This window comes from Orbicella franksi, chromosome 1 (assembly GCF_964199315.1).
Source record: "Orbicella franksi chromosome 1, jaOrbFran1.1, whole genome shotgun sequence".
Taxonomy (NCBI): domain Eukaryota; kingdom Metazoa; phylum Cnidaria; class Anthozoa; order Scleractinia; family Merulinidae; genus Orbicella; species Orbicella franksi.
In genome coordinates, this window is record NC_138145.1 from 22,858,551 (window position 1) to 22,883,975 (window position 25,425).

The 25,425-nt window shown below is 38.7% G+C and overlaps 2 protein-coding genes across 4 annotated transcripts; both read right to left on the reverse strand.

The window, feature by feature from the left end:
• Positions 1-865: 865 nt before the first annotated feature.
• On the reverse strand, positions 866-16,820 carry LOC145478544 (FERM domain-containing protein 3-like). Its single transcript, XM_081456608.1, has 15 exons — positions 16,640-16,820; positions 15,057-15,161; positions 14,319-14,361; positions 12,564-12,645; positions 12,018-12,062; positions 11,490-11,542; positions 10,560-10,680; positions 10,043-10,130; positions 9,207-9,295; positions 8,766-8,829; positions 8,338-8,426; positions 6,726-6,809; positions 5,536-5,604; positions 3,747-4,020; positions 866-2,658 (listed from the first exon to the last, which is right to left on the reverse strand). The coding sequence occupies exons 1-15, from the start codon at positions 16,730-16,732 to the stop codon at positions 2,455-2,457; spliced, it is 1,503 nt and encodes a 500-aa protein (XP_081312734.1). The 5' UTR covers positions 16,733-16,820; the 3' UTR covers positions 866-2,454.
• A 1,846-nt stretch (positions 16,821-18,666) lies between these two features.
• On the reverse strand, positions 18,667-25,249 carry LOC145478568 (uncharacterized). Of its 3 annotated transcripts, none has more exons than XM_081456638.1 (6): positions 25,167-25,249; positions 22,899-23,519; positions 21,980-22,411; positions 21,402-21,562; positions 20,690-20,774; positions 18,667-20,256 (listed from the first exon to the last, which is right to left on the reverse strand). In XM_081456638.1, exons 2-6 carry the CDS (start codon positions 23,476-23,478, stop codon positions 20,051-20,053), a joined length of 1,464 nt encoding a protein of 487 aa, XP_081312764.1. In that variant the 5' UTR covers positions 23,479-23,519; positions 25,167-25,249; the 3' UTR covers positions 18,667-20,050. The 3 variants fall into 3 exon arrangements, with proteins under 3 accessions (XP_081312764.1, XP_081312772.1, XP_081312780.1); XM_081456646.1 differs by having other exon boundaries at positions 22,899-23,489; positions 25,167-25,248; XM_081456654.1 differs by lacking the exons at positions 18,667-20,256; positions 20,690-20,774 and having other exon boundaries at positions 20,832-21,562.
• Positions 25,250-25,425: the final 176 nt, after the last annotated feature.

Sequence of the window (25,425 nt, forward strand, 5' to 3'; positions counted from 1 at the left end):
CTTTTATCAAGTACACCTGATTTTCATAAATTTATTTTTCTTATTACAGTTACGTGATTCAGTAAAGTGATATCGCACGACATGTGGTACCAGACAGATGAATATCACTGATATTTGCCCACAGGTTACAGACATTCAATCCCTCTCCCGTTGATGTGGAAGATTAGACGCCTGACAAACACTGACGTAAACAAAGCTTTGATGGCCGTTTTACAATGCAGCCCACGCAACTTCAGGAATTACAATCACTTTTCAGACTAAAAATCACTTTTTCCGCCTCTGATGATTACGGACAACTTCAAGAACTTACAAAGGCTACTTGCGTTTTCTCGAGTATAAAGCAATTTTTGGAACTGATGCCAAACGGTTGGGTTCAAACGCCGAGGAGGAGTCCTATATATAAAAAAAAGACGTGGGTGCTCATCGGAAATTTTGAAAAGAACCCTAGCCTGCGTAGCGAGCGTTTCTGTGGGGTTCGGGAGCAAAGAATTACAGCGCGAAAAATGGAGCGAGTGAAAGAGGGGGGAGGGGGAGGGGAGGGTTTCCTTCCTTCCCCTCTCCCAACCCCCTCTTTCTTTTTTTGGGCTCTCGCCCCATTTTCCGCGCAGACAAAACACCGAAAATCCCGTTCCTCGGTCTTTCTTTGGTTCCAACCCCACGGAGAAGCTTGCTACGCAGGCTAAAAGAACCCCTAAGAGGGATCAAGATCCTGTTTTTGGGCGTGGCTTGAAATTGTTTTACCCCTACAAGGTACCAAAACCGCCATTTTAACCCCTGAAAGCTACGACGTGCTCGCCCTTCCTTTTTATATGGGAGTCCACCCCTCCCGGCAGGGGTTCAAACGAGAAGAATTTTACACGAAGTGTGACCTGTACAAAGGAGTTTTATTGTCAACCTTGGCCATGCTTTTACAGTTTAAAAGTAGGTCGTATACAACTTGAAATCCTATCCTGATACAAAGACGGAATGCCCTTAGTGATGGAACCCATCTCACAAAAACACGCTTTTCAGCTGTTTAGGAGTGGTTCGCGAAAACAACTCCCCAGGAAGCATTATTTTAATTAACCCTATTAATACACCAGTGCTAATACGTTACACGTTGCTACGCAAACGATAAAGACACACCACACTTAAATGAGAAAAAGGCAAATCTCTCTTGAAGCGTTTGACCTCTCTGCAAGCTATAAACCATTAATGGCAAAGAACAAAGCTAAACACGAGTGTTACTTGAATGGATCTGTGAAATGCTATGAGGATTTGCCACGAACTCATTTCTTTTTCCGACTTCAGAAAAATGTAGCAAAAATTATCTTACTAAGAAAATGAACATCGCTAAGTGTAAATATTGAAACAAAAATTGGAAAACGTGTGACGCCTACAAAACAATTATATACCTACGGTCCACTTATTTTACAATTAACGTTTCACCCTCATCGCTTTACTACAAAATATTTGAAACTTCTTTACTGAGGTGCAATTATCTTAAACTAGCGACACTACCACATGAGAGTGAATTAAAAATTAATTTAGAACAATATTCAGCCGCACGTACAAGTACTGTTCTGTTTTATGTCAGGACAACTGTACGAGTCCGCGACTGTCGTCTCGCTATCAGCGACGTTGATAAGCAACATCGACTATCTGAGTTTGATTGTTCCCAGCTGTTTTTGCTTTTGTGCAGTGGAACTTGACAAAACGAAAAGGACAAGTCTTTCTTCATTTTCGCCGTTCAACAGTACTTACACGCCCGACGCGTTAGCAAATACGTGAAAAAGAAATTTGCCGATGATTAGAGATGCTTCTTGTTGCAAAGAGAGAAACGTTGCGTGACGCCTGAGCCTGACTACCCTGAGAAGAGCTGCGAAAGATGATTTGTTCAGAACTCTGTAACGGAAATGTACGACTACTTCAGATCGTGTGATCAGTCTGCTTCAAAATGGAATGAGAAGATGTCATATTGTATTTCCAAAAGTGGTATTAAAAGACGAAGTCTAAAACTCCAAGCGTCTGCAATCATCAAGAATTAGAACCACCCATTCCTTCTAAGAAGAAGGTTCACGCCAAGAAAGTCTACCTCCTGGTCTTTCAAACAAATATCTCGAATTCTCTGATATACATTCAGTTTGTTTTTTATTTCGTAGCTCGCTCGATAACACCAAATTTCAAGTTGCTGAAATTACAGAATGTTTCCTTTTTAACTTCAAAATACCCACACGGCTCACTGCACGTTCTTCCATCGTTCGATTGCGCGTATAGCGTTAGCTATTTAATGAAGCTAAAAGAAAACTGGTTCATTGACAAATAAAACCAAAAAAAAGTTCTAACAGAAAGGTCAAAAACGACAGCTTGTCGACTACGTAGTAAGAATTAATTTTCAAAGTCAACAATTGACGATGAATCGCTAGTACTGTACTTCTACAACTAATTAAAAATTCCCCAGCACTGAGTTACCCGTTAGATTTTGTAGCCAAAAGATCTAAACACCCATTTGGCAAGTCCCTTGTAGGCGTCTGTAGACTTGATGTAAGTCTTTCTTGTTTCCCACACGATGGCAATGGGAATCATTATCAAAGCTAGAATAAACATGATAAAAATAAACATTTTGAAACCATAGTTTTCCACTTCCACGTGACTTGGCGGAGGTCGCTTCGTGACAACCTGTAAAAAAAGTCTCACGGTAAACAGAATGTTTTGTCGCTTAAAACTCGTTTTAATAACGGAATAAAAGCTTTTAGATTCGAGAGATAGCAAGTGAACCACTGTTGGGCTATGAAACCAGCCCGGATTTCAGATCTTCAAGACTAGGGGTGGAATGGCGGGGCTGGACTGTTTTTCAGCAACAACGACGATCGATGAGGAAAACCACTTTGTGTAAGAAGGCGACCAGAGACCTCCTGAACTGATTGGCCAGAAAAATATATTTCTGGTCAATCAGCGAGAAGTAATTCAAACGCTTCTGGAACTGGTTTAGTCTGCTGCCAGCCGGTTTTTTCTCTCAGGGTCACTAGGACGAGTGTTTAGTTATCGCGAACGGAAAAGGGCAGTATGGCGGTGGCCGAGTGGGGAAGAAGGCGGGACAAGGGCGGTGTGGCCGAGTAGGGAAGAAGGCAGACGAGAAGTTTTTCTTCTCGTGCGTGCCGCGCCCATGTCTCGTCCCATTCCCCTTTGGCCAAAACGTCTCGCCCCCTTACCCCTACTGAATTTCGAGAGAAAAACAGACTGCCAGCAGTCTAGAACTGGTTCGGTAAGCAAGTGCCCAGGGGCTCTCCTGCTCTTGATATAAACGTCAGCCCCAAAATTTCGCGTCGGTCGAAAATATCGCATCGTCCCGACTGGCTGCCCCTGCGGGGTCTCCGAGGACTGATATAAGCTGATATACTTAAAACACGTTGTATGTTAAGCCAACAACTCTTCGACAGAGGTCCTGAACCACAACACTTAGAAAGGAACTGTGAAAATGTGCGACGTAAAGAGCAAAAATTTACAGTTCCATTCATGTGAAAATTTTGGTCACTGCCATAATCTCATCGATCGCCAATGGTAATCATGGTCTGACTGGCTTACGAAGGTCTAATTTGTCTTGATGCTACACTAATATTCTGATTAGTCCTTGATAAAGCCTGTATGTTATCGACCTAACAGACAAATCTCATCAAGCCAAAAAAAAAAGACACCATTTCAACAGCTCTTTTCGCCAACAAACTGACCGTAGAGCGGTACAAGAAGCTACCAGTCATTAGCCTTACCTCATTAGGAGGGCTGACGTCATGGTGTCCCACGTGATTGACCGTCGACGGCGAACCAGTGTCAGTCATATCGAATGACGTAACACTCTCGTCCGGAGGAGGGCTGGGGAAAACTGAAGTCTCAAACCTCTTTAATTCGGAGGCTGCCGAATTCGGCGTGATTTCTCCGCTTGCTTGACCGTTTGGCGTGTTAGGAAGATTCAATACCCCTGTGCTCTCCGAGATGCTATCCGAGGGAACTTTTATCCGCCGGGAGATCCTCACGCTGGGAGCCCTTGGAAAAAATCAAGAACGCTTACATTTGAGTCAGATCCTTAAAACCCTGATTGTAGACAGTATTCTTTGAACGGCTACACAAAACTAAGGTGTTGGTTTGCGGTCTCGTTTAAATACTTCTCATGTAATATAAGAAAACACGGGGTTTCATTGGGCAGACCGCACAACAACGCACCAGGAAACTAGACAACGCTGCAAATGCTCCGATTGGTCGGAGGGTACACAGCACCGACAAACCACACGGAAAATTCCCAATGAGTTACGATCCATTTTAATTAGTTTTGTTCCTACCAGCGAATAACAGCCCTTTAATGATTCGAATTTCTGTTTTATACACGAAGAAAAATGAGTAACTCTCAGCGATCTCAATTCTCAACTCTCAGCGATCTCAGTTTTTGAACAGCACCGACAAACCACACGGAAATTTCTCAACGAGTTACGATCCATTTTAATTAGTTTTGTTCCTACCAGCGAATAATACCCATTTAATAATTCGAATTTCTGTCTTATGCACGCAGAAAAATGAGAAACTCTCAGCGATCTTTAAAATAGCTCGTTTAGCAATGTCCTCGTAAAAAAATGCTCGGTATTCTGAGGCAGATGCGAAGTGAGGAAAATTGTGCTTTCCAATCTACTTATGAGCCTTTCACATGCCGCCTTTAATTGCTGTTCGAAGCAGGGTGGTCTTGAAGTTTTGGAATATAATTAACGCACCAATCACTTGTAAACAGTTGATGTCAGTTATCAGTTTATACATATCTCTCGGAAAATCTCACTGTACTGGAAAGAAGAAGTGCTAAACTTAACTGCTTAAAAGATAAATGCAGCCTGTTTGCTAGTGTGAGAGAGCAGAAGGATTTCTTTTTTGCGTCGTTTGTTACGCGCGGAAAAAAGGCAGAAACCGGCTGTTGTGGCAAACCATCTGTTTCGCTTCATTTAGCTGTTTTTAAACTTTTGTTGCACTAGAGACAGAATTTCCGACGACAAAAAGAACAGGTTTCAGGTCGATCTCAAAAAAACAATATTTAAAACACAAAGCCGACAAACACCGAACGATCATAGTAAAATGAAACAGAATTTCATAGAGGATTCAAATTATTGCTGTCAGCAAACCCACAACCAGTGTTGAACTAGAAATGAATCACGCCGGATCCTTATTTCAACTAAAAAGTAAACGCAGTACGAATCACCCGGACCGTTAGAAAGATATTTGTGTCGTGCAAAGGTACCGTTGGAGCTGTTCAGGAAAAAAAAAAACAGTAACGGAAATTTGGAATATAACGCAGGAAATTGGGACAGTCGTTGAGAAATTGTCAACCAATGCATAAAAACAGAAGCAGCTTTATAGCAGTTGGAAAAATAATAATCCAATGCTCTGTCGTCTTTTTTAATGTCTTCACGATAAATTTACAGACTTTACACTACACATGGAAAATTATTGAAGTGGAAGTTAAGATATAGACTGTATATGCGAATTTAAAAAATAAATTTTAAAAAAAGAAAATTAGCTCACCTCTTAATCTGTGGCTCAGGGCGACTGATCTTCTCACTTTCTGCTATCAGCTGGTCGTGAGTTGGCCCGCTAAAAAAGATATATGGAGCAAAGCTTACTAAGGCTGCATAGCCCAAAACCTTTGCACACAAGTTGGAAAGGAAGCAACAGATGGAAATAATTCTAAGCTTTTACCCAAAGCAACAATTAAAGCAATGGTTTGTTTTCGCGTCTGATAGAGGAGAGCACCCATCCAATCAGATCATTCCATTTACATGCAGATTAGCTTCTGGTTGGAAAATTATTATTCTATAATTATTGAAAACAGATTTTAATCCACTGTTTGACACTTCCGTGGTGAACATTATCTTAAAACCGGTATAACTTGGTTAAAAGAGGTGCATTTGGAAAGACAACTAGACATTCTTGTAAAAATGGACATTTCACTCTGGAAATTAGAGAGAAACGAGTAGTGTTCAAAATATAATGCAGCCTGAACTATTGACTTAATATTCAACCCTTTCATACACTCAAAATAGCTCTGCTCTGATTATCTGTTCACAAATCGTGTGAGGGTTAAAAACAAATGTGAAATGTGCAAAAAAAAACACAAAAAAAAAAAAAATAGAAAGAATTCACAAACTTGCTAGACCAGGCAGAATTTAAATGAATTTGTTTTTCTTTTTTGTAACTTTAAACTACAATAGTTTATCACCATTACTTTATTGGTTTGGAGGTTATACGTGACTTGAGTTTCAAAATGGTCAACCACTATTGAACTCTACTAGACTTTATTGGTACTGTGTGGCTGTTGTCTCTGGAACAGCTAAAAGTGTTTAACAATCATGAATGCAACTGCAAAGGAGGCAGCGTGGCCAAGTGGTCAGTGTGTCGGACTCACAATCCAGCGGTCCCAGGTTCAAGTCCCACTCTGACCACTACCTGGATTTGTTTCTTGGTAGCCCCGAGTTGAAATCCTCAGTCATGCTTGTAAATAGCCAACTGGTTGCCTCCGGCCAGTTCGGATTCTTAACAATGTTATGTTCAATTTGAATTATTTGTTTCAGTTGTTTGCTCAGCCCCACTAGCACTTGTGCTATAAACATTGCCGAGTAAAGAAAGGTTAATTTTTTTTTATAGCCAAGTGTCCCAGCTTAAACGCCTGTTACATGACCCCTTCACGCATTATCAAGCCACCTTGACAAACTAACCTGTACTTATGCTTTGACCTCCTAAAAAGCCTCTGGGGTGAGATAGCTTTTCTCTTTGGCTTTGCTACTGTGCTCTCTTTGTGACTAGAGACGAAAAAAGAAACAAAAAGGAATTAACTTACCAAGCATCTAAAGTGAGACAGCAAGCAATTCACTGACCTAACTGAGACCTACACAAGAAGTGTAATCTTATGTGGTGAATTACTGATTCATTACTCATAATTTTATCAGTATTTATTGCTGATACTGCACTGGTCTCATGTTATCAGCTCCAACACTGTTACTTTTGAACTTCAACAAAATCTATTTGCTTCTCTGAATGTGATCTACATATTATTTGCTCTTGCAATGTTGTTTTATTAACAACTGGACAGAAAATGTTAATAAAATTACATCTTTAAAAAAACAAAAAACAGTTAAACTTTGCTATCTCACACTCAGTTCTCTTGAATTCCCTGCCATCTCAAATTAGGGTTTTGCTTCCATTACTAATGGGAGGGGTAGTGGGGTTCAATAATTGTACAATAATTATCTCCTCAGAGCTTTATTATCTAGCTCACTGCACGCACTGCAGGCCTATGATGCTCCCTCATCATAGGCCTGCAGTGCGTGCAGAGAGCTAGATAATAAAGCTCTGAGGAGATAATTATTTTTTTATTACTGTACCTTGAATTTGACAGGGTTTAAACAAACTGCTATCGTTACTTGCATCTAAGCATGAACATGTTATGCTGAAACATGCTCTAATTGGGTGTCCAACATGGCATGCTTGGTCATCAAACATTTGAAGTTTAGCGGACCATAACGCGAACTTTCACGTTCATGCAAACGGTTGGGTAAGTGCGCGGGTGAGAGATTCACTCATAGGAACCTTGTTTATACACAGTTATATCTTAATTACTTACTTGTCAGATAAAGATCCTTCTTCTGTAAAGTTTTTTGATGATACAGGATTTCAATAATACTGCCAGATAGTGGACATGAAAACCGCAGTTTACTCTCCTGTACAGGAACATTGTGTTGACATGCGCCATTATTTATCAACTGCTAAAAACACTCTCAATTTTTTGGCTGGTACTGATGGAGTTAAGTATGCAAATATTGTTCAAGGTGCTTCAAACTCTATTGAATTTCTAATTTGACACAGGTTAAGGTCAATTTCTCTGAGAAAGTCTTCAATGTCCAACCTTTCTGCCATTTCGTGTGCTGAACTTTTAGCACAAAAGTTATCATTACCGTCTGCTAAACTTTAAATGTTTGCTGACCAATCATGCCACGTTTGACACCCAGTCAGAGCATGTTTTGGGGTCACATGTTCACGCTTAGATGCAAGCGACAGTAATTAACAGTATTCTTTTTCATATCTAGACAAGACTAATTTTGCATGGAGGTATCTGTCATTTTGCATCACTGTGACATTTACACATGCAGCATTCAACAAATGCAACAATGGTGTGCAGTGTTCCCAATTATTAGCAGGGGCCAATGGCTGGCTAGAGAACAAGACACTGTAATTAAGTTCTTGATTGATTGATTGATTGATTGATTGATTGATTGATTGATTGATTGATTGATGGCAGTCAAAATGCTTAAGACTTTAATTATCCTTCACCTGTAAAATGCCAGATGCTCCACAGCGCATTTCCATAAATGCTTGCACGCCAGAGGGTCAGGGAGCCGGAAGCCATAGTTGGCTTTACGCTGAAAATACAAAATCAGTCTGTTACTGACCAACACTTGTTTTCAATATCTATCTACAGATATTTAAGACACCTTGCAGAACTTATTTGCTGTGTTTCAAAGTTTAAGATGTTAGTATTGACTTTTTAGATGAAATCTTGTTATACAAAATTTAATTCTTCTTGATTGCAAGGTTTCTGAATAACTATCTTTAATTTCAAGAAATAAACTTTTTTGCTTTGGACCATAACATCTTCCTATTTAAATAATCAGACACTTGTTTCTTAAAAAAAAATAGTTTAAGACTATATCAGGTTAAACTATCATTATTAATCAACTTGTGTCAGTTTTAACACTTACATCCTCTCGATGGACCTGCACATAGAATACTTTCCCCTCATAGCTGCACTTCAACACTTCACTCCTTCAAAGAGACCAAAAACAAAGAATATGTTCAGAGGTATATCACTGGATGAGCTCTCTATAAAATTGAGCCATAGCCTGTGAACAGGCTCCAGATGGAAGGGCCAAAAAAGAACTGGCTGAGAGAGAAGTGGCTGAGGGGAGTTCTTCTCCCTTTCTCTTCACTCCATCCTAGACTAGAGAACCTGTTCAAAGGCTAATTGAGCCACTGATTGCAAGTCAAGGATACAGGTTTACACGACTGCATAAATAACACCAACAATACCACCACTCCTACAAACAACAACAGTCCACACAAAAAGAACTTGCCATTTAAAGCTTCATTGTGGTCAAGTTATAGAAATTATAAGATTTTTAAAGTTGTGCATCTAAGCTTACCAGACAAATCCAGACACTTTCTTTCCCTCTCTGATAATGGCTATTCCAATTGGTGTCAGTCCCAGGTATAGCTGAACATTGTCTTGATCCTGAAAGCAAGACAAACACCTCAAATTAACTGGTCACAGATCAAACCTTAAGACTAATGCCTTTAAGTCTTTTGGAAAACATGGCAAGGTCCAATGCAAAATGTTAACTCTCACATGGAGATGATCTTTATTGGCATACAGGAATGTTGGATCATACAGGTACAGTACATGTAACTAACTACGAAAAGTGACAGAAGTGTTTCTAAGACACTTCAACCACGGTTCGTACCCTTTTTCAGAAACAAATTTCCAGGACTTTTCCAGGACTCTAAAATCTACATTAACCCTTTCACTCCCAAGATCTACATGTTAATTCTCCTTACAGTCTGCCATACATTTCATATTTTTTACTTGAGTTTAACAGATTTCCAGAACTTTCCAGGACCAGTAGCCCTTTTCCACGACTTTCCAGGTTTTCCAGGACCCATACAAACCCTGTTCAACGTAAAACTCTATTTTTGAGCCTCATGGAACAATTTTTTTGACAGACTGTCTACAGAAACTGCACAACAATGAATGAGGGTACGGGGTTTAAGAAAACTCTAGCTAGATGCATTTGAAATAGACTAAGGGTTAACCACTGCAAAGTGTTATTTTCTGAAAGTGTCTCCATTACTTTTCTCTTTCATTCTAGGAGCAGCTACATGTAGGTTTTTAACTATACAGTAACAATGAGGACAATGAAGACAACAAGCACAGAAATGTTTCTAAAATTAAGATTATTTCTTGAAATCTAAAAACACGCACCTTGCAAGGATGTGGATCAACTCCATACATATCAAGCTCTCTGACTTTGGCAAGGAAGTTCTTTTCAGCAACAGAGGGTACCTGGCCACTGTTGGGAAAGAATTTTAATCACAGAAATCACTTTTTTTTTGCTTGTCAACTGAATTTTTGACAGACTTAAAAATTCTTCTACAGGAGTGTAGAGACATCTGATCTGTATTCTTGGAATGAAAAATGTCTACCCTGCAAAGCCTAGCTCCAAGTGACTAAAGTTGTTAAAGTATTCAAATCACCACTCAAAGAGAGAGAGAGAGAGAGAGAGAGAAGTCAGTGCTGTACAACTGTTCAGTCTAGCCTCTTATAAGCTAAGAGTCACTTTGGATGCCCATAACCTTTCCCAGTTTGCCAGGCTTAATGCATTTTCCACTCAGCTTCACACAGTAGTAGATTTTATGTTTACTTAACACTATTTCCAAGGAAAGTCGCATATTTTCATGTTAGCAAATGTCTAATGTAAGGGGCAGGAAGACCAACTTACGAAAGTGTCTTGTGAATCTCTACAATTTTCTTCTCTAGCTTCTCAGCTTGCTTTGGGACAATACGGAACTCTGACACATAGTTCTCTCCATGATCATCGGCATCATAGTCTCCAATTTCAGCTGTCCAAGAAAAGCAAATTAAACACTATAATCATTCTACTTGTATATACTCCTTTTATATGCACATGTATCAGTGTAATCTCAGAGCATAATCCATGTGGGATGAGCAAGTCAGGTTCAACACTACCAATCGGTGAACACTGGATGAAGAACATATAAGTTACAATACATAGTAATCATGTCAGAGTTTTACTTATCTAAAATAAGCAGTTGTCTTCCTGATCTACACTTCACAAAAAAATAAGATTGATTCTGCATCCACAATATACAACAGATATAAAAGGCCACTTTTCTGTTTAGCTGTACCTAATAGCTTTATACATTGTAGCTTAGAAACTGAACTCATGCATAGTTAATCTTATTTAGAAAACAGCCCTAAGAAAATATGCATGCTGATTGGTTAAAAATTGTGTTTCTATAACTTGATAGTAGAAACACGATAGCAACACAGAGCTAGCACGAGCTGTTGACATAATGATGGCGCATGCAAAGAGAATTTACATTTTGATGATCAAAGTAAACAAGTTGTTTTCCTTTTTTTCGTCCTAGTGTATTCCAAAAGAAATAGAAAACATGCTCTCTGTGTTTCTACTGAGTTATAGAAACACTCATGAGAGTTTGGGAGAACTGGAAAAAGCTGTGGAAACACTCGCCTGCGGCTCGTGTTCTACATCATTTCTTGTTCTCCCAAACTTCCACTTGTGTTTCTATAACTCGTTAGAAACACAGTACATGTTTTCTATTTCTTAAACATTGTAGCTTAGAAACCGAACTCATGCATATATTAATCTTAAGTGTTTTTAACATACCTTGCACAATGTAAGCTCCCAGTTCCGTCAAGTCATTAAAGGTGCACAGGAGTCTGTTGACAGGCAAAGAAAGTACACCTTAACAATCGATCATCAGTAAAACTATGATAAGTATAGAACAAAGAGTTTTTTTTTTTTCATAACATCAAGTCTGTAAAATATCAAACTCGAATCATCGACTCTATTCCAGGGAATTAAAAACAAAAGTTTTCATTGTGCCAACCCCTTCAAGGGGAATATTACTATTTTGTAAAATTTAGTTGTCTTCTTAGTAGTCACATTACTAAATGATGAGACACAAAATTTGTGATAATTGGAAGAAACAGAAATTGATGTTTTGCCAACACAAAGCAGAGATCTATGCATGAGCAAAGCATGTGAATGATCACTAACTATTTTGTGATGTTAAAGTGATGGTTGAGAAACTTGTGACTTTCTACGATCAGCCTCCCCATATCTGTTGTGCCATTACAGCAAAATACTTCAAATCTAAATTAAAATATAAAATCCAGTTTTCTTATTCCTTACCTGCCATGCAGAATATCTCTCTTAACTTGAAGGAAAAACTGATATCTGGACAACAAAGGATCATAAAGAATCAGTCATCTTACACATTCAAGAATACTTGTGCAATCAATACATGTTACGGTGAAGATTCACTTGTTTTCACCCTATGAAAATCACATGTGTTTTGGATATATGAGAGATGTTTGTTTTCAAATGTTTGAATGTCATGATTATACAACTGCTGAGATTTTTGCCCAGAAAAAAAAATGCTAAATCATAATAAATGACATCATGCTTGGGACAGAGAGGAGGGAGTGTGATGAAGTTTCCCATCTTCTGCCTTGCGCTCTCAGAACCCTTACCTAAGAAAATAAGTCAACGCTAAAATTGTATTTCTCACCGACCATATAAAAGTAGTTTACTAAGTAATACACCACAGAAAGAAAGTTGTGGGTCCTCAGATCACTTGTGTAAACAAAAATCATTTTTTGAACAACACATCATTTAACAATACAATATACTTGACAAATTCACATACAAACTGAAAGGCAGATATCCGCCGCTCACCTAGTTATTTCCTCATGAAGAACACTTGGATCCACAGCATAGAACTTCACTCTGAAAAACAACTTGTATGGAGGCTTCAGAGCTGCACACAAAGAACAGCAAACAGTTATGGTGAGGAGTCAAAAGGGATGGTGATAAACATAATATCAAAGACACGTCTGGATATAACTCCACTATGTACTTGTAAGTGTGGGGTTTATCGACATTAAAGGATGGCTCTGTTCATCCACCAACACATAACCGTTATGTTTATTGAATGTAATACTTCCTCCAACAAACACCTTGTAAGCCAGGTTGGAATGCATGAAAAGCTATACAATTAAAAAAGTCTTCCTTTATTTTAGTGAGCGTGTATGACACCTCAACATACAAATGACAAGTTAAAATGTACCAACAGTGATACTACATGTCCCACTCTAATCTCTTGTAAGAGGTTTCTTAGTAAACATATTTCCTTCTCGAAAAACAGATTTCAACTGTCCTTTGTTTCACATGTGCTGAGGTGGCAGGGTCCCAGTATTTTTTTTTGTCAGGGCTAAGGATATATAACAGGCAGATACAAAAGACTAGAAAACACTTTATTACAGCATAAGCATGGTACTTTCAAGCGAAAACCGGCTGCTACATCAATTAATTAATCTGTCATGACGTAAGGTTGAAATCTCCCTGTAACCATCTTCTAAAGAGAACTCCAACTAACATGTCCAACAGGTTGCCCAAGTAACATTCATAACTGAGTCAGAGGGCTGTACTGGTGAACATCAGCCCCCATACAGACCTCGCCATGCTCAGTCAGTACAAAATTGATCAAGGGCCAATATTCCCCAGTTTGCCTTGGGCAAGCTAGGTTAGTTAGTAGCGGAGCTCCATACTCATATACATGTAGGAAAGAAAAGGAAACCCATAAATTGATTTTCTCATGGTTATCATGGCTAGTGGTATTGCTTGTGGGCGCATACACACAACGATGATGGGATCGCACAAGATGGCAGCCATATTCCAGCTAATAGGTTGACAGACACATGCAGCCTTGGTTTATAGCATACTTCTTTGATATTGGACATCCATGTTATGGTCAATTGACACCTGTCAAATCAAGGTATATGCTGACCAGTATCACAAGACCACATTGCGGGCTCAAGTTTAGGGCTAATTGAGATCAAGGTTTTTTTTTAAAGTTGACCGCTGACCAAGTGCTGGTATTCGATTGGATTGTGGGCTTGTGTCAGGTTTACTTGCTGTAATGTTTGGAAGCCAGTTAACGCCAACCCAGGATTAAAAGCTAACCAAAGCATAAATTTTTCTTGTATTAAAATACTTTTCACTGCGTAAGTTTTGTGTAGTTTGAGATTATTCAAACTCCAAACAGAAGGCCAAACAATATAAACAGAAAAACTTGACGTACAGTAACAAAACTCAAATAAAAAATTATTCTCATTTATGCTGGTTACCTTAATCAGGCTTCCTGTAGGTTATTATGTGACCCTCTTAGCCATGCAGTTTTATCTGCAAATTTTGAATTTGCTGTCTTTTGAAAAAAAAAATAATATGGCTTATGACAATTTCCATGAAGATGATCTGTATGGCAAAGTCTTAACCAAAAAAGCACCAATCAGAATGTTCCGATTTACCTCAAGACTACCTTGCCATATAATATGGAATAATTTGAACTTGTTGCTCTTAGATTGGAGTTGTGGTTCCTCCAAGAGCAAAAACTTTGATTAATTAAACACTCAGATCTAGAAAAATACTTACTTTTCATCTGCTTAATAACACTCTTATTGAGATCAAGCCAGTGCTGAAAACAAAGCAAAACATGTTATGTATTGACAGCAGAGACAGGCATCCATGCTCAAGGCCTTTGTATCTGAAGCATTTAATCCTCTACAAGAAAAACACTTCAGCTTGTTTACAGTTTTTGCTCAACAATATTGCATACTGTAATTTATATAAAACATAAGAAGTAGATGTGGATTTGCAACTGAGGTGAAGTGATGACAATGTTCAAAGAATGTTTACTAAGTGTTTAAGTTGGTGATCAAATAAATGAAAACAAATATGCTAAATATTCATAGATAGATGCACACAAGAAAGTGTGGCCATCAACTTGCCATGCTTATATCTTGGACAGATAAGAATCTAATTGTCTGTAAACATATATTTACTTTTGGCCATTTTATTTGAAATGTGAACAAAGAATTTCATAGACACATCTTAGCCTGCTGCTCCATTCTGCACAACTAATTAAAAATCGATTTTGTCCTCATACGACTAAACTGTAAGTTAGCTTTAAAAATAGTAAGTTAAATGGAAGTAACAAGTTTTACAATGATTAGGGCCACATGATTTTGAGAGATTAGTAACAATATTCATGAAAAGGTCAGACTAAACAAGGACCGTAAAAAGGAGCCACGCTTTAAACAATTACCGATTCACAAAAATTTACAACATGAATATCACACAACCAATTCGCAGAAAACCGTAAGAGCTTACCCTTTGTTTTGCATCGTCAACATAACGAAGACCGAAATAATCTTTCTCCAGCAAATCCAGGGTCTTGCACACCTCATCGAAAACGCTCTGTCCTTTAACGTCCCTCTGTGTTTTCGAGGAGCAAATTCGCACAAACAAAAGGGAGGTGTTAATGAAATCGTTTATTCGTTAAACCATGAAAAGTAGCCCAGCCCCAAACATGTGACTACAGGTATTTTAACATATTGCACAATTTATTAACACTGAAGTTATTACTAGCTAGCTCTCTTGACAAGTAATCTTCCTTTTATTAGTGCAAACTACTTGGAAGTATTACATTATACTTATAAAAAAAGTTTACAAGGTTAGCATTCTATGAAGCATGAAAGATACACGGCAACATACATGCACGTTAATTTCTACGACCTGTCGACAATCGGACAGAATATAACTATTTTCACAACAAGGTTTTTACACTGAGATCCTTGATATTCGATATTAGATCAACAGTGTTGAAAGGAAGGGGAATTTGTCCAAACTGAGCTCCCATAACTGCAAGAAGACCTGACCCACGCAAATTGACATTCCATGTTCACGTGCACATGGAGTTGAAGAATACAAAGATCAATCTAGCAAAAACCATAGTCTCAAAAATTGCTGTCATCTTGTTCTTTCATACACCCTTTTAGCTATCTAGACTAGAAGTATTGGACAGAAACCCGAACCGTAAATAAAAATCGAGATTCAAAAGAGGAGACTTAAGGGAACCACTTTGTGACTAGCTTAGTCACGCTTGAGCGATTGCAAGATTCGCGTGTAGTATTTCAACTTTGCTTATCACTCGTTCCAGGGGAAAATGCGGAAGAAACCTTCATTGCTAGGGTTGCAAACTCTTAAATATGTCACCTTAACCTTCCCGTTACGACAACGGCAAAAAACAAATCTACATTGTACATTGCTGATTACTTTAAAGCTCACACCGAAAAACCGCACCGCGCCGACAAGTCCAGAACCAAAGTGGCCGCGAAGGCAATACATCATGACACAACTTTCCTGAATTTCTACAAATACACAAACAAGAACGGGGAAAACCTCTAATGATTAATTCTTCGTTAGTCATAGGAAAAGAAACGAAATAAAAGCACGAAAACAATTTTTCGAGTTTGCTCCAAACTCTTCGAATTCTAGAATGAATTAAAATATTGGCGGGTTTTGCGCGAGCGGAACAAACTAAAGATGTAACCGTCGAACTCCAAACACCGATGACCATTCTTAATAATTTTACTCCTGATTCAGTCGTAGCGACCAATTTATTCCCGTGAAATCGTGCTGCTTAATTTTGTTATGTTATCATTCCACTCTTCGACGACACAGTGTGCCTCGGTTTTTAGGTTAATGACTTTTCAGATACAAAACAACACGCAGCTTTTCCTTTCATTGCATAATCTTTTGGTTCTAAAGAACGTGCAGGAGAAAGCTTTCGAGCAGACTGCGCGAACCTGCCGGCCATATTGCTGGAAGAAAGCAGCAAAGATCAGGAAAGTTCACTTAGTGTAAAGTTCATCTTTACAGAACTTCGCACGCTTTTAGGACACGATCCTTACCTTGAAATCGCATGACAGCTCCGTATCGTCTAGAAGGCTGATCTTACACTGAAACTCTCCCTCTAGGTTACTTTTGCTGCCAATTTTTAACATGGTGAAGGTTATAACTGCCTAGTAGCTGCTCATGGAGTTGTATAGCCTGTGATCGGACGCCAACTAAGCCGAGCCTCACTACCACGTTCTCGTGGCTTGCGCCTTCAACATTGCGCATGATCATGAATTTTTAACAATCGAGATCCCGGATGTTACAGCCACAGGTGCAAAAAGATTATTCTCTTGAAAAAACAACCTAAACTAGGCCAGCTATCTCGAAGTTGTGCATGCATTTGCCTTTCTCGCCTTTCTCGTTTCCATAGCAGAATTCAATGCTGGCTTGGTTCAATGATAAAGCCAATTAGAACAGTAATCTTAAAAACAAAATTAAAGTTCTTCTAAACGTATAGACGGTTTCAAAGTTAGAAGTCTTGGAACTGAAGGAACAAATAAGCTCAAATAACATAAATAACACCAGGAAATAACGTGAGTAAGAGTAACAACAAACAGTAAACCTCACTGAAAGGTTGCAAAGCTGAAGTTAGAATTTGCTTTAATCCTGAATTAACTGAGAACAACTGCCCCAGGATCTCAGGCCTAAGGTTATAAAGTCGTACTGAAATCTAGGAACAAAAGCAAATTTCTCACCACATCAGAGGCTCTTTCAGCGATATAACGGACTTGAAAATGTGGAAAATTTAGTATCTTATACTTAACGATCACCTCTCTATGAGGGTTAGATGGGGTTGAACTGATCAGTTTGAAGGGGTGGAGGAGGCAAAACACACACCCCCCCTTCTTTCCATCCCCGCTCTTACTCCCCCTCGCCCCCATTTTATGCCTTCTATGCAGTCTAAGAAATGAAGCATTTTTTTAAACTAATAGATCTAAGATCTGTAAAATTTACCGACAACTGATATTGGGCAGAAATTTTAACTGATGATGCGATAAATTAGCCGAAATTTAACTGAGAATGCAATGCCACACTCAGACCCTACTCTACTGTTGGATATGGACTCATTAACTGAAGAATAGCTTTTACGGACGTCAAAGTTTGAATAGTACCAATGTCTCATTTTAACGTAACAGTAGCCTGTAAGGCCGGACCATTTTTTTGTCGTGATATAATCTTCATGATCTTGGCGCGTAATCCTAATGACCGTCTGATCCCCAAGTCTGAGCACATTACCATGGACAATCGGCATTCCCTGATGTCACTCACTCATTATCAGCTGCCTGCTAAGTGAAATTACAATTTTACAGTCATTGCTACTAATTTACTCTGCTATTGTGAATGCTATTACTTTTGTAACCAAGTGTTGTACGTGAAATTGCCCGAGCTATACAAAAATCTAAATGTGTGATGGACATATGTTGTAGGTCAAAGTTTCCAGCGGACAATACTGTCATTGTGCACTTGTTTTCACTTTAACCTGAAACGGGTTCAGTATTGAAAGATCAGGGAATATTTCCGGCACTTGAATAGAAATCCCATAACTCAAGGCCTGACTGATTCTGAAATTGATATACCAAAAATTTTTCCAAGAACGTCGCCTGCAGACCCTAAAGGAGATGTAGCGGAGTCTTCGGAGTCAGTTATAGTGGCTAACAGCCTACTTCTTCGATCAATAGCACTTAATCGTAATGCCGTGCTCAGTAAACATAATACATATAACGTCGAGAACTCGTTCACCTCCGTCTCAGGGCCGGATAAAGTTTCCTAGTCAGGATTATTCGTTGAAGAAGTGCCAAATTGGACCTCTGCCACTTTACGCCTACGCTTTGACTTCCATGTATAATCGATTTACATAAGATGCTGAATTATTGTCAGTCACCTCTTAATAACGTTAAGTTTACTGCTGCACTACCGTAAGCTCACAAGGTAATCGTGCTTTACCCTCAGGAGGTTTGTGTCTCTATCGCAAAAGGTATTTTCTTGAACTGAAATATTGATCTTTTGAATAAGACTGAACGATGTTTTCGAAAGAACAGTGTTTTCGAAAAGAACGATGTTTTATTTCATAAAGTTGTAGTACATCTTCGTACACTAACCTGCTATGTGGAGGGTTATCACTTTACTGTGAGGGGCACTGATATAGAGCGGGGGGAGGGGGAGGGGGAGGAGAGAAGTAAAGACGAGTCGTAAACGATCATTAAACGTGATAAGAACAGTACAACGAAAATTATGACTGAAATATAAACTCGGCTTGATCGGGGACTCCGTCCCCGATTATGGCTCCTGGAGAGATCTGTTAGTTCTAAACAGCTAGCGAAAACAACAGAGTCTACCCACTTAACACTAACCAGGCCGTGTACTAAACTGAACGCAATAATCTGCGAGATAAATAAAGTAATAATTTAAATGAAGAGGGTAACAACTCTAATAAACTCTGTTTCCAGCCGAAAAGCAAATTTTTGACTGGATTATTTTCTAAGTGCCCGGAATTAAAGGACCTGAGAAACTACAAAAATTAGAATACAATCATTAAAATATAGAGAACAACCCATATAATCTTAGGAAAAAACTCGGAGAAAGCAGACAATTTTTGATACCACCCTCACCTAGCTAGTGCTGGTATTAAAAACACGGGCAGAGTTCATATAAAGAGCGTTCTCCTGTGTCCACCTTGGTTATTTTCTATAAGTGTTTGTTTTTACACGATAAATATTACAGCTCAATTACAGGACGTAGAGTTATGTTTTGGGGAATGCCTCCTTGATTGCGTGCTTCTGTCTGTGCTTCTGTGGCCCTCTCAAGTCACGTGGGCTCAAAGAAGCCATATTCTCGCGCCAAAAAAAGCGTCCGCTGCAACACGCGCGCACTGGCATTTTCCTCATTTTCACCTTGGATGAAAGGAAGAAAAGCAGCATAGGTAACATGATAGGAAGTCTAACCTAAACTAGTTTAGATTCAGACAAAGCTTGTTTCAAACCGTAAATTCATAAACACTTAAACAGTCAAGACCAGATCGACATTAACGAGCAATATGTGACATTTTTGGCTATAGCATTGAAAAAGAAATTCAGCGCATGTTGCCGCATGTTACCCTGAGGTTGGTCATGCAGAATTTTTCATTTCCTCAGTAATATTGGAGATGGCCTTCTTTGCAGCTGACCTTGTAAACCGAACCACTACTAAATGTCGCTCACTACAACTTATTTAACTGATAGACTCTCTCGCAAAAGTCCATTTTGCGCTGACATGAAGCTACATTCGTAGGAACAAGTGTCGAAAAGTACGCTTTAGTGTCCCCGATTAGCAGGGCTTGATGGCTGGCTTGAAGAAAAGACACTGTAATAACGCTTTTGATTGATATATTGACAATAGGAAATCCTCTTAAAGCGTTGATCCATCGCTTAATCCGTCCTCACTCTTTTTCAGGGCTTGCAACGAATATTTGTGGCACTTTCATAGCGTTTCCAAACTCTGTCATCATTGTAATATACTTGGGTACACTCAGAGTTCACGGACTTTGCGGCCAGAATCTCAGCACCACGTACTTGCGGAGTGCCATCCAACAAAGAACGTACAGCTATTACACCACCATATGCACAGCGGTCAATGTTAAGGTAATACCTGATCCCTTAAAAATAATTGAAACAAAAATGCATCAGTCAATGTGTTTTATTGTGGGGGCATGCTGATCCATGCTAACTTGATGAGCTTTTTCTTCCGTTTGATAGCGGCAACCAAAATTCAAAAGATTGAGTGTGGGGTCATGTTGCCATATCAACAACGCCTACCACATTTTTCATAGTTTGACTGGTCAATGAGAAAAAACCATTAGCCAGGTGAAAGAATGCTGTGAAAATTGGAAAAAAATTTAAACAACTTTTCTCGTCTGGCGACAGTGTGGTGCACATCACTGTAAAATAAAAGTTATTTATACATATTTTTATGTTTCTATGGCGTTTTGGTGTCATCAGGTTTGTAAAACCAAGCCAGCCGTTTCGCTTTTTTTTTGTACGTGTTACAGGTCTTACACTGATGGTAACATTATAAAAAAGGTGAAATACCTGGACTATTGAAAGGCTGAATTTTAAGACCCAATTTGTTTTTTAGGGTTTCCCAACTGAACTCAATTCCATTCACTGTTGGTTTCTAAAATTAGAGAGAATAAAGCAAAAAAGGAAAACATTTTCAATTAACATTGATCAAAAGTCAGACAAGCATCATTTATATTAAATTATTGGCCAACCAGATTTCAGAAAGTCTATGGTATATCAGTAAGAAACAATTCTGAGGGAAAATGGGGAGCTCACAGAGCTCTTTCTAATCTATTAGCATGTTAACTAGCTACAATAAGGATGCTTGACGGAGTATGATGTTATTCTGGTAACCATTTACTTCATGATGGTGATAAATATGGTTCAACAAAAGTCACTTGGCATTCTAATTCACAAGATACCACCATTTATGCCATCATGTTGTTACTACTATTGTGTTACAGATGTACATGTAAGCTTAATTGTGATCACAGACTCCAAATTAAGAACATGGAGCCAGTATCGCTACCCTGAAAAAAACACCTGGCACCACTGACCAGATATTACTCTTTCAATAGCAATGACTGTCTTGAGACATATTCCCAACTTAGTGCCTTTTAGGCCAAAATATGCCTACACCTGGCGATGAAGTTATTGGACCTTGTGATGTTTCTTTGATTCAGTAATCTGAGTGCTGGTTAAATAAAACTATCCTATCACAGGTCACCTACAGACACTGTACCTGCACATCATGTGTATTGAAAACAAATGACAATGTGTGGCCTTGTATGCTACCTCTCCGACAATACCAATAACGAAGCATAGATCCTCTGGAATAGTGTTCATAAAGGAAGATCACAAGAAAGCCAAACAGAACTACTGCAGGAATTTTCCAAAGGAGTCCTGAAACAACATATAAATAAACCAATAAATAACTAAACGAAAAAAGACAAAAAAGACTTCCAAACATTAACTGACACTTTCATCATTTTTAATGGCGATAAAGACAATTGTAAATGAGACAAAATTAAAAATTTAGTTGATTGACAAATATCTCCTGACATATTTTTCTGGCTCAGTATCCTAGAAGGTACCCTGAAAGCTCCTCCTTTCAATTTTTTTTTAACCCCTAAAAGGTACAACAAGCCCCCCCTGTCCTTTTTATATGGGAGTACCCCCCAGGGGCAATGGTAGCTTAAGTTGTTACAATGTGGCAGATTACTTTCTAGACCCCTTTTGAAAAAGAATATCCTGGGAAGTCCCAGAGCATCACCTTGCAATTTGATTATTGTTTCATTAATAGATATAATAATATTGTACCACTTCTGAAAAAGTTTTCTTTTGAATTCATCTTTTCCACTCCTCTTGATAAACCAACAAATTTTCCTTCAAGAATCTCTTGTTGACTTTGAAGACCTTTGCGTTCCTCTTCAAAGTTATCTCTGACCTGTTGTATCAGAGAAGCGTTTGATGAAGCTATAAGTTCATTTTCAACCACTGACTCTTTAATTTTCAACTGGTTGTCTTTAAGGTCATTTAGACCACTCTCCAAGGCCACATGCTTAGCTTCAAGTCTTTTGATGTCAAGGGCAAAAAGCTGTGTCAAATTCTGAAGGTTTGTCTTCAATCCTTCATGGTCTTGCATCCAGGTTTCTTTGTTTTCCTCCACAGAGGTAACTAATGTTGCTACTTCTTCTTGGACAAGCTTTAAAACATCATTGTTTATTGGCTGTCCAAAGCACATGTCAATCCCTGTGAAAATGCATAGAAAACCTCAGCTATGAACATAAATAGGTATTAACAAGCACTGGGTAATTTTAATTTTTTCAGGAGAATCAAATTTATTAGAATAATGGCCACATATATGGATACATATTACTGAGGGGTGGTGGACAAAAGTCCTTCACAAATTGAGGGCCTTCCAGAAATTTAGCCAAGTTTCCCAGTGCTTGCAATCTTGAATTTGTGCAATGTCTTCTCAGAGTCTTGCCGTCTTTTGCAAGGCTAAAGAATTTAGGAATCATAGAAAGATATTAGACTTTATCATTCACCACCTCAATTTAACTGAGTGTGACCCCTGTTACTATCTTCTTCTGCTATACATTTCTATCAGTTTGCAGTTCACATAATTTGGTGTTGTACTAAACAATAAATATGACAAGCATATTATCCCCATGAGTTAATCAATTTGCACACTAAAAAGTAACATTACAATGCAAGTTGGCACATGGCACATTACCTCTGTTTTTCCACTCTTTGAAATCTTCCAAGACCTTTGCCTCAAAAGTTGCAGGGAGTTTTAGTCTTTTGATCAGATTTTCCATAAGTTGGAAACAGTGCAAGTAGTAGGCCTCACTCCATGTTGCAAACTTACAATGACCCCATTCATTGCGAACATCGTTGCGGACATCCATGGCAATGATATCAATACTAAGAAAAACAAAGTTTGGCGCTCCGCACAAAATGGAAAGGGCAGCAGATGAATCTAATGATTCATCAAAAGCTGTGAAGCCTGCCATGAATGGTTTCACAAAGAGTTTAGCCAGAGAAACTTCATCTTTAACACTGTAATCATAGCTGCGGTGTGATGCTTGAGTGACGTTGTTGTTGATGTTTACATAATTCAGACGCAGTGCAGAGGGAGGAAGGCATTTATGATGAGAGGAAGATGTTTGTGAATGGATGTTGGTAGGTGGCTGAATCAAGTTCTGATAAAGTTGATGTAGTTCTTGTTCAATAACCTTCCTTATTGCTGGTGTAAGAACTTTTGAAAGGCAAATTCCAACTACTAGCCATCTTTTTTCCTCAGCTGTTAGCATATCCCTGTATCCTTAATAACCAGAGAGAAATTGGACAATTTCTGACAAACAAAATAAGCAAGATGACTAGTATTAGTACTAGTTTACAACTGTAAGTAACTGAAGAAACAAAACTAGGGCACAATCAAGGAAAATGGGTTTGAGTTTGAAATAATGGGAAGCTTAAAATAACTGATGTCAAATTGTTACTTACTGGATTTTGGTGGATGCAAAATGGCATCATTGGTCAGAGGTCGACATTAGAAGGTAGCAGTGCATTTAAATACCAACTGATATCACAAATTTTGCAAATAAGAATACTATCAAGAGAACGTCATTAGCCAGTTCCCTTTATGAGATGCACCAGTAGGGAATCATGGTAATTGTATTCACCATGTTGGACTGGATATTTATTTTGATGAAATTTATACAGCTACCAAGATTCCCTGCTGGTGCATCTTATAGCAGAAACTGCCCATTGCCATGAAGTTGTTTTATGTGTTGACTGGCTCCTTTTCGTGCTGGTAACTCATAAGCTTATTAACCGGGACAACCTAGGGCCGAGCCTGGTTCATGTTCTGCTCATGGTTTTTTTTCATTTAGTATGTGATTCAACTGAGACCTCCCCATGTGGCCCAAGTTTACCATGAGTGAAAATCAGGGCTAATTGCTTGAAAGATTTTGGGAGGCTGGAAACATGCATCCAGCAAATTTCTATTCCACAGAATGTAAAGAGATGTATGCCCAGAGGAAAAAAAAATACAGTAAAAGGGGCATTGCCCTGTAAATCACAAAACAAAATACATCTGGATAGTAAGAAAGGGCTAATACAACAAAAAAAGTGGAAAACCTGTATTTGATTATTTCTCTGAGGTTGTCTGAACAATAGAAATTTATTTTGCATGTTTGCACATGATCTTCTTAAGCCTGAATAACTGACACATATCATGTTAGAAGTGTAACGCATGGAGCGTAGGAAATATAATATTTTTTAATATTGGGAGTCTATTTTTGGTTCAAAAATCAATTTAACTTAGTTTTTGTATTAAGAACAAAATTAATAACTATAAACGTCCCGGTTTTAAGCCTGCTAGAGCTTCTTGTATTAGAATTTACACTGACAGGGCCTCATTTATGCAAAATTGAATCAGTTTTGATTCTCAACCCATACTAATTTTCGTATACATTATTATTAGCATCTCATTGAATAAGAATAGCAACTATTGCTAGATACCTCGTTCTTCAAAGCACACCGGCACATGTAAATAAAGTGGCCGGGTATTCTGAAGTTGCTCCGTTCATTCCAGAGGGTTTCAGATAATGCAAGAATTCTAATAATGAATAGAAGACTCTACCCGTTCACTTCCATTAAAAGCTCAAACCGGAAGTGTAACTGAAGTGTAACTGTATTGAAAGCTTCGGGACTAAAATTGACAAGATCGTAAACACTCTTTTTCCTTGGCCATCGTAGCTTTAGAAGAAACAAAACACAAACCGCGGTGATAAACATGGAACCAAAACGCATGTTAAACAAAGTTATTTTCCTTCACGTTTCGTATGTACAACATACACATACGAAACGTCAAGGAAATTAACTTAGTTTAACATGCGTTTTGGTTTCATGTTTATCACCGCGGTTTGTGTTTTGTTTCTTGACAAGATCGCTTTGATTGGAAGTCAGCTGCTTACACTAAGTAACTAGTTCTTACCTTCTTGTTTCAATCCTCGTAAAGAGCCGTTTTCTATTCGAGCTTTGCCGGAACAGTCTACGGAACGTTTTTGCGACTCACACTGAACATGAGGACCGGTGCTTGGAGAGGCGCTGGGTACGAATTAGGCCAGTCGCTGACCAACTGGAGTGAAGCCGTGGGGCGTGGCGCAGAAGCGCTCTCTCCCGAAAACCACGCTCACGGTGATTAGAGAGAGGGCCAGCACTAGACTAATTCAGGACAGGTATGAATGAATGAA

What these genes read in the sequence shown, in the direction of transcription:
- LOC145478568 (XM_081456638.1), bottom strand. Translation starts at nt 23,478, where the DNA reads ATGCTAACAGCTGAGGAAAAAAGATGGCTAGTAGTTGGAATTTGCCTT. An exon ending in CAAAGAGTGGAAAAACAGAG is followed by an intron (nt 22,412 to 22,898) that starts GTAATGTGCCAT and finishes GCATTTTCACAG; the next exon opens with GGATTGACATGTGCTTTGGA. An exon ending in AGAAAACTTTTTCAGAAGTG is followed by an intron (nt 21,563 to 21,979) that starts GTACAATATTAT and finishes ATGTTGTTTCAG; the next exon opens with GACTCCTTTGGAAAATTCCT.
- LOC145478544 (XM_081456608.1), bottom strand. Translation starts at nt 16,732, where the DNA reads ATGTTAAAAATTGGCAGCAAAAGTAACCTAGAGGGAGAGTTTCAGTGT. An exon ending in TGCAGGTCCATCGAGAGGAT is followed by an intron (nt 8,427 to 8,765) that starts GTAAGTGTTAAA and finishes TTGTATTTTCAG; the next exon opens with CGTAAAGCCAACTATGGCTT. An exon ending in CCTGAGCCACAGATTAAGAG is followed by an intron (nt 4,021 to 5,535) that starts GTGAGCTAATTT and finishes ATTTTTTCCAAG; the next exon opens with GGCTCCCAGCGTGAGGATCT.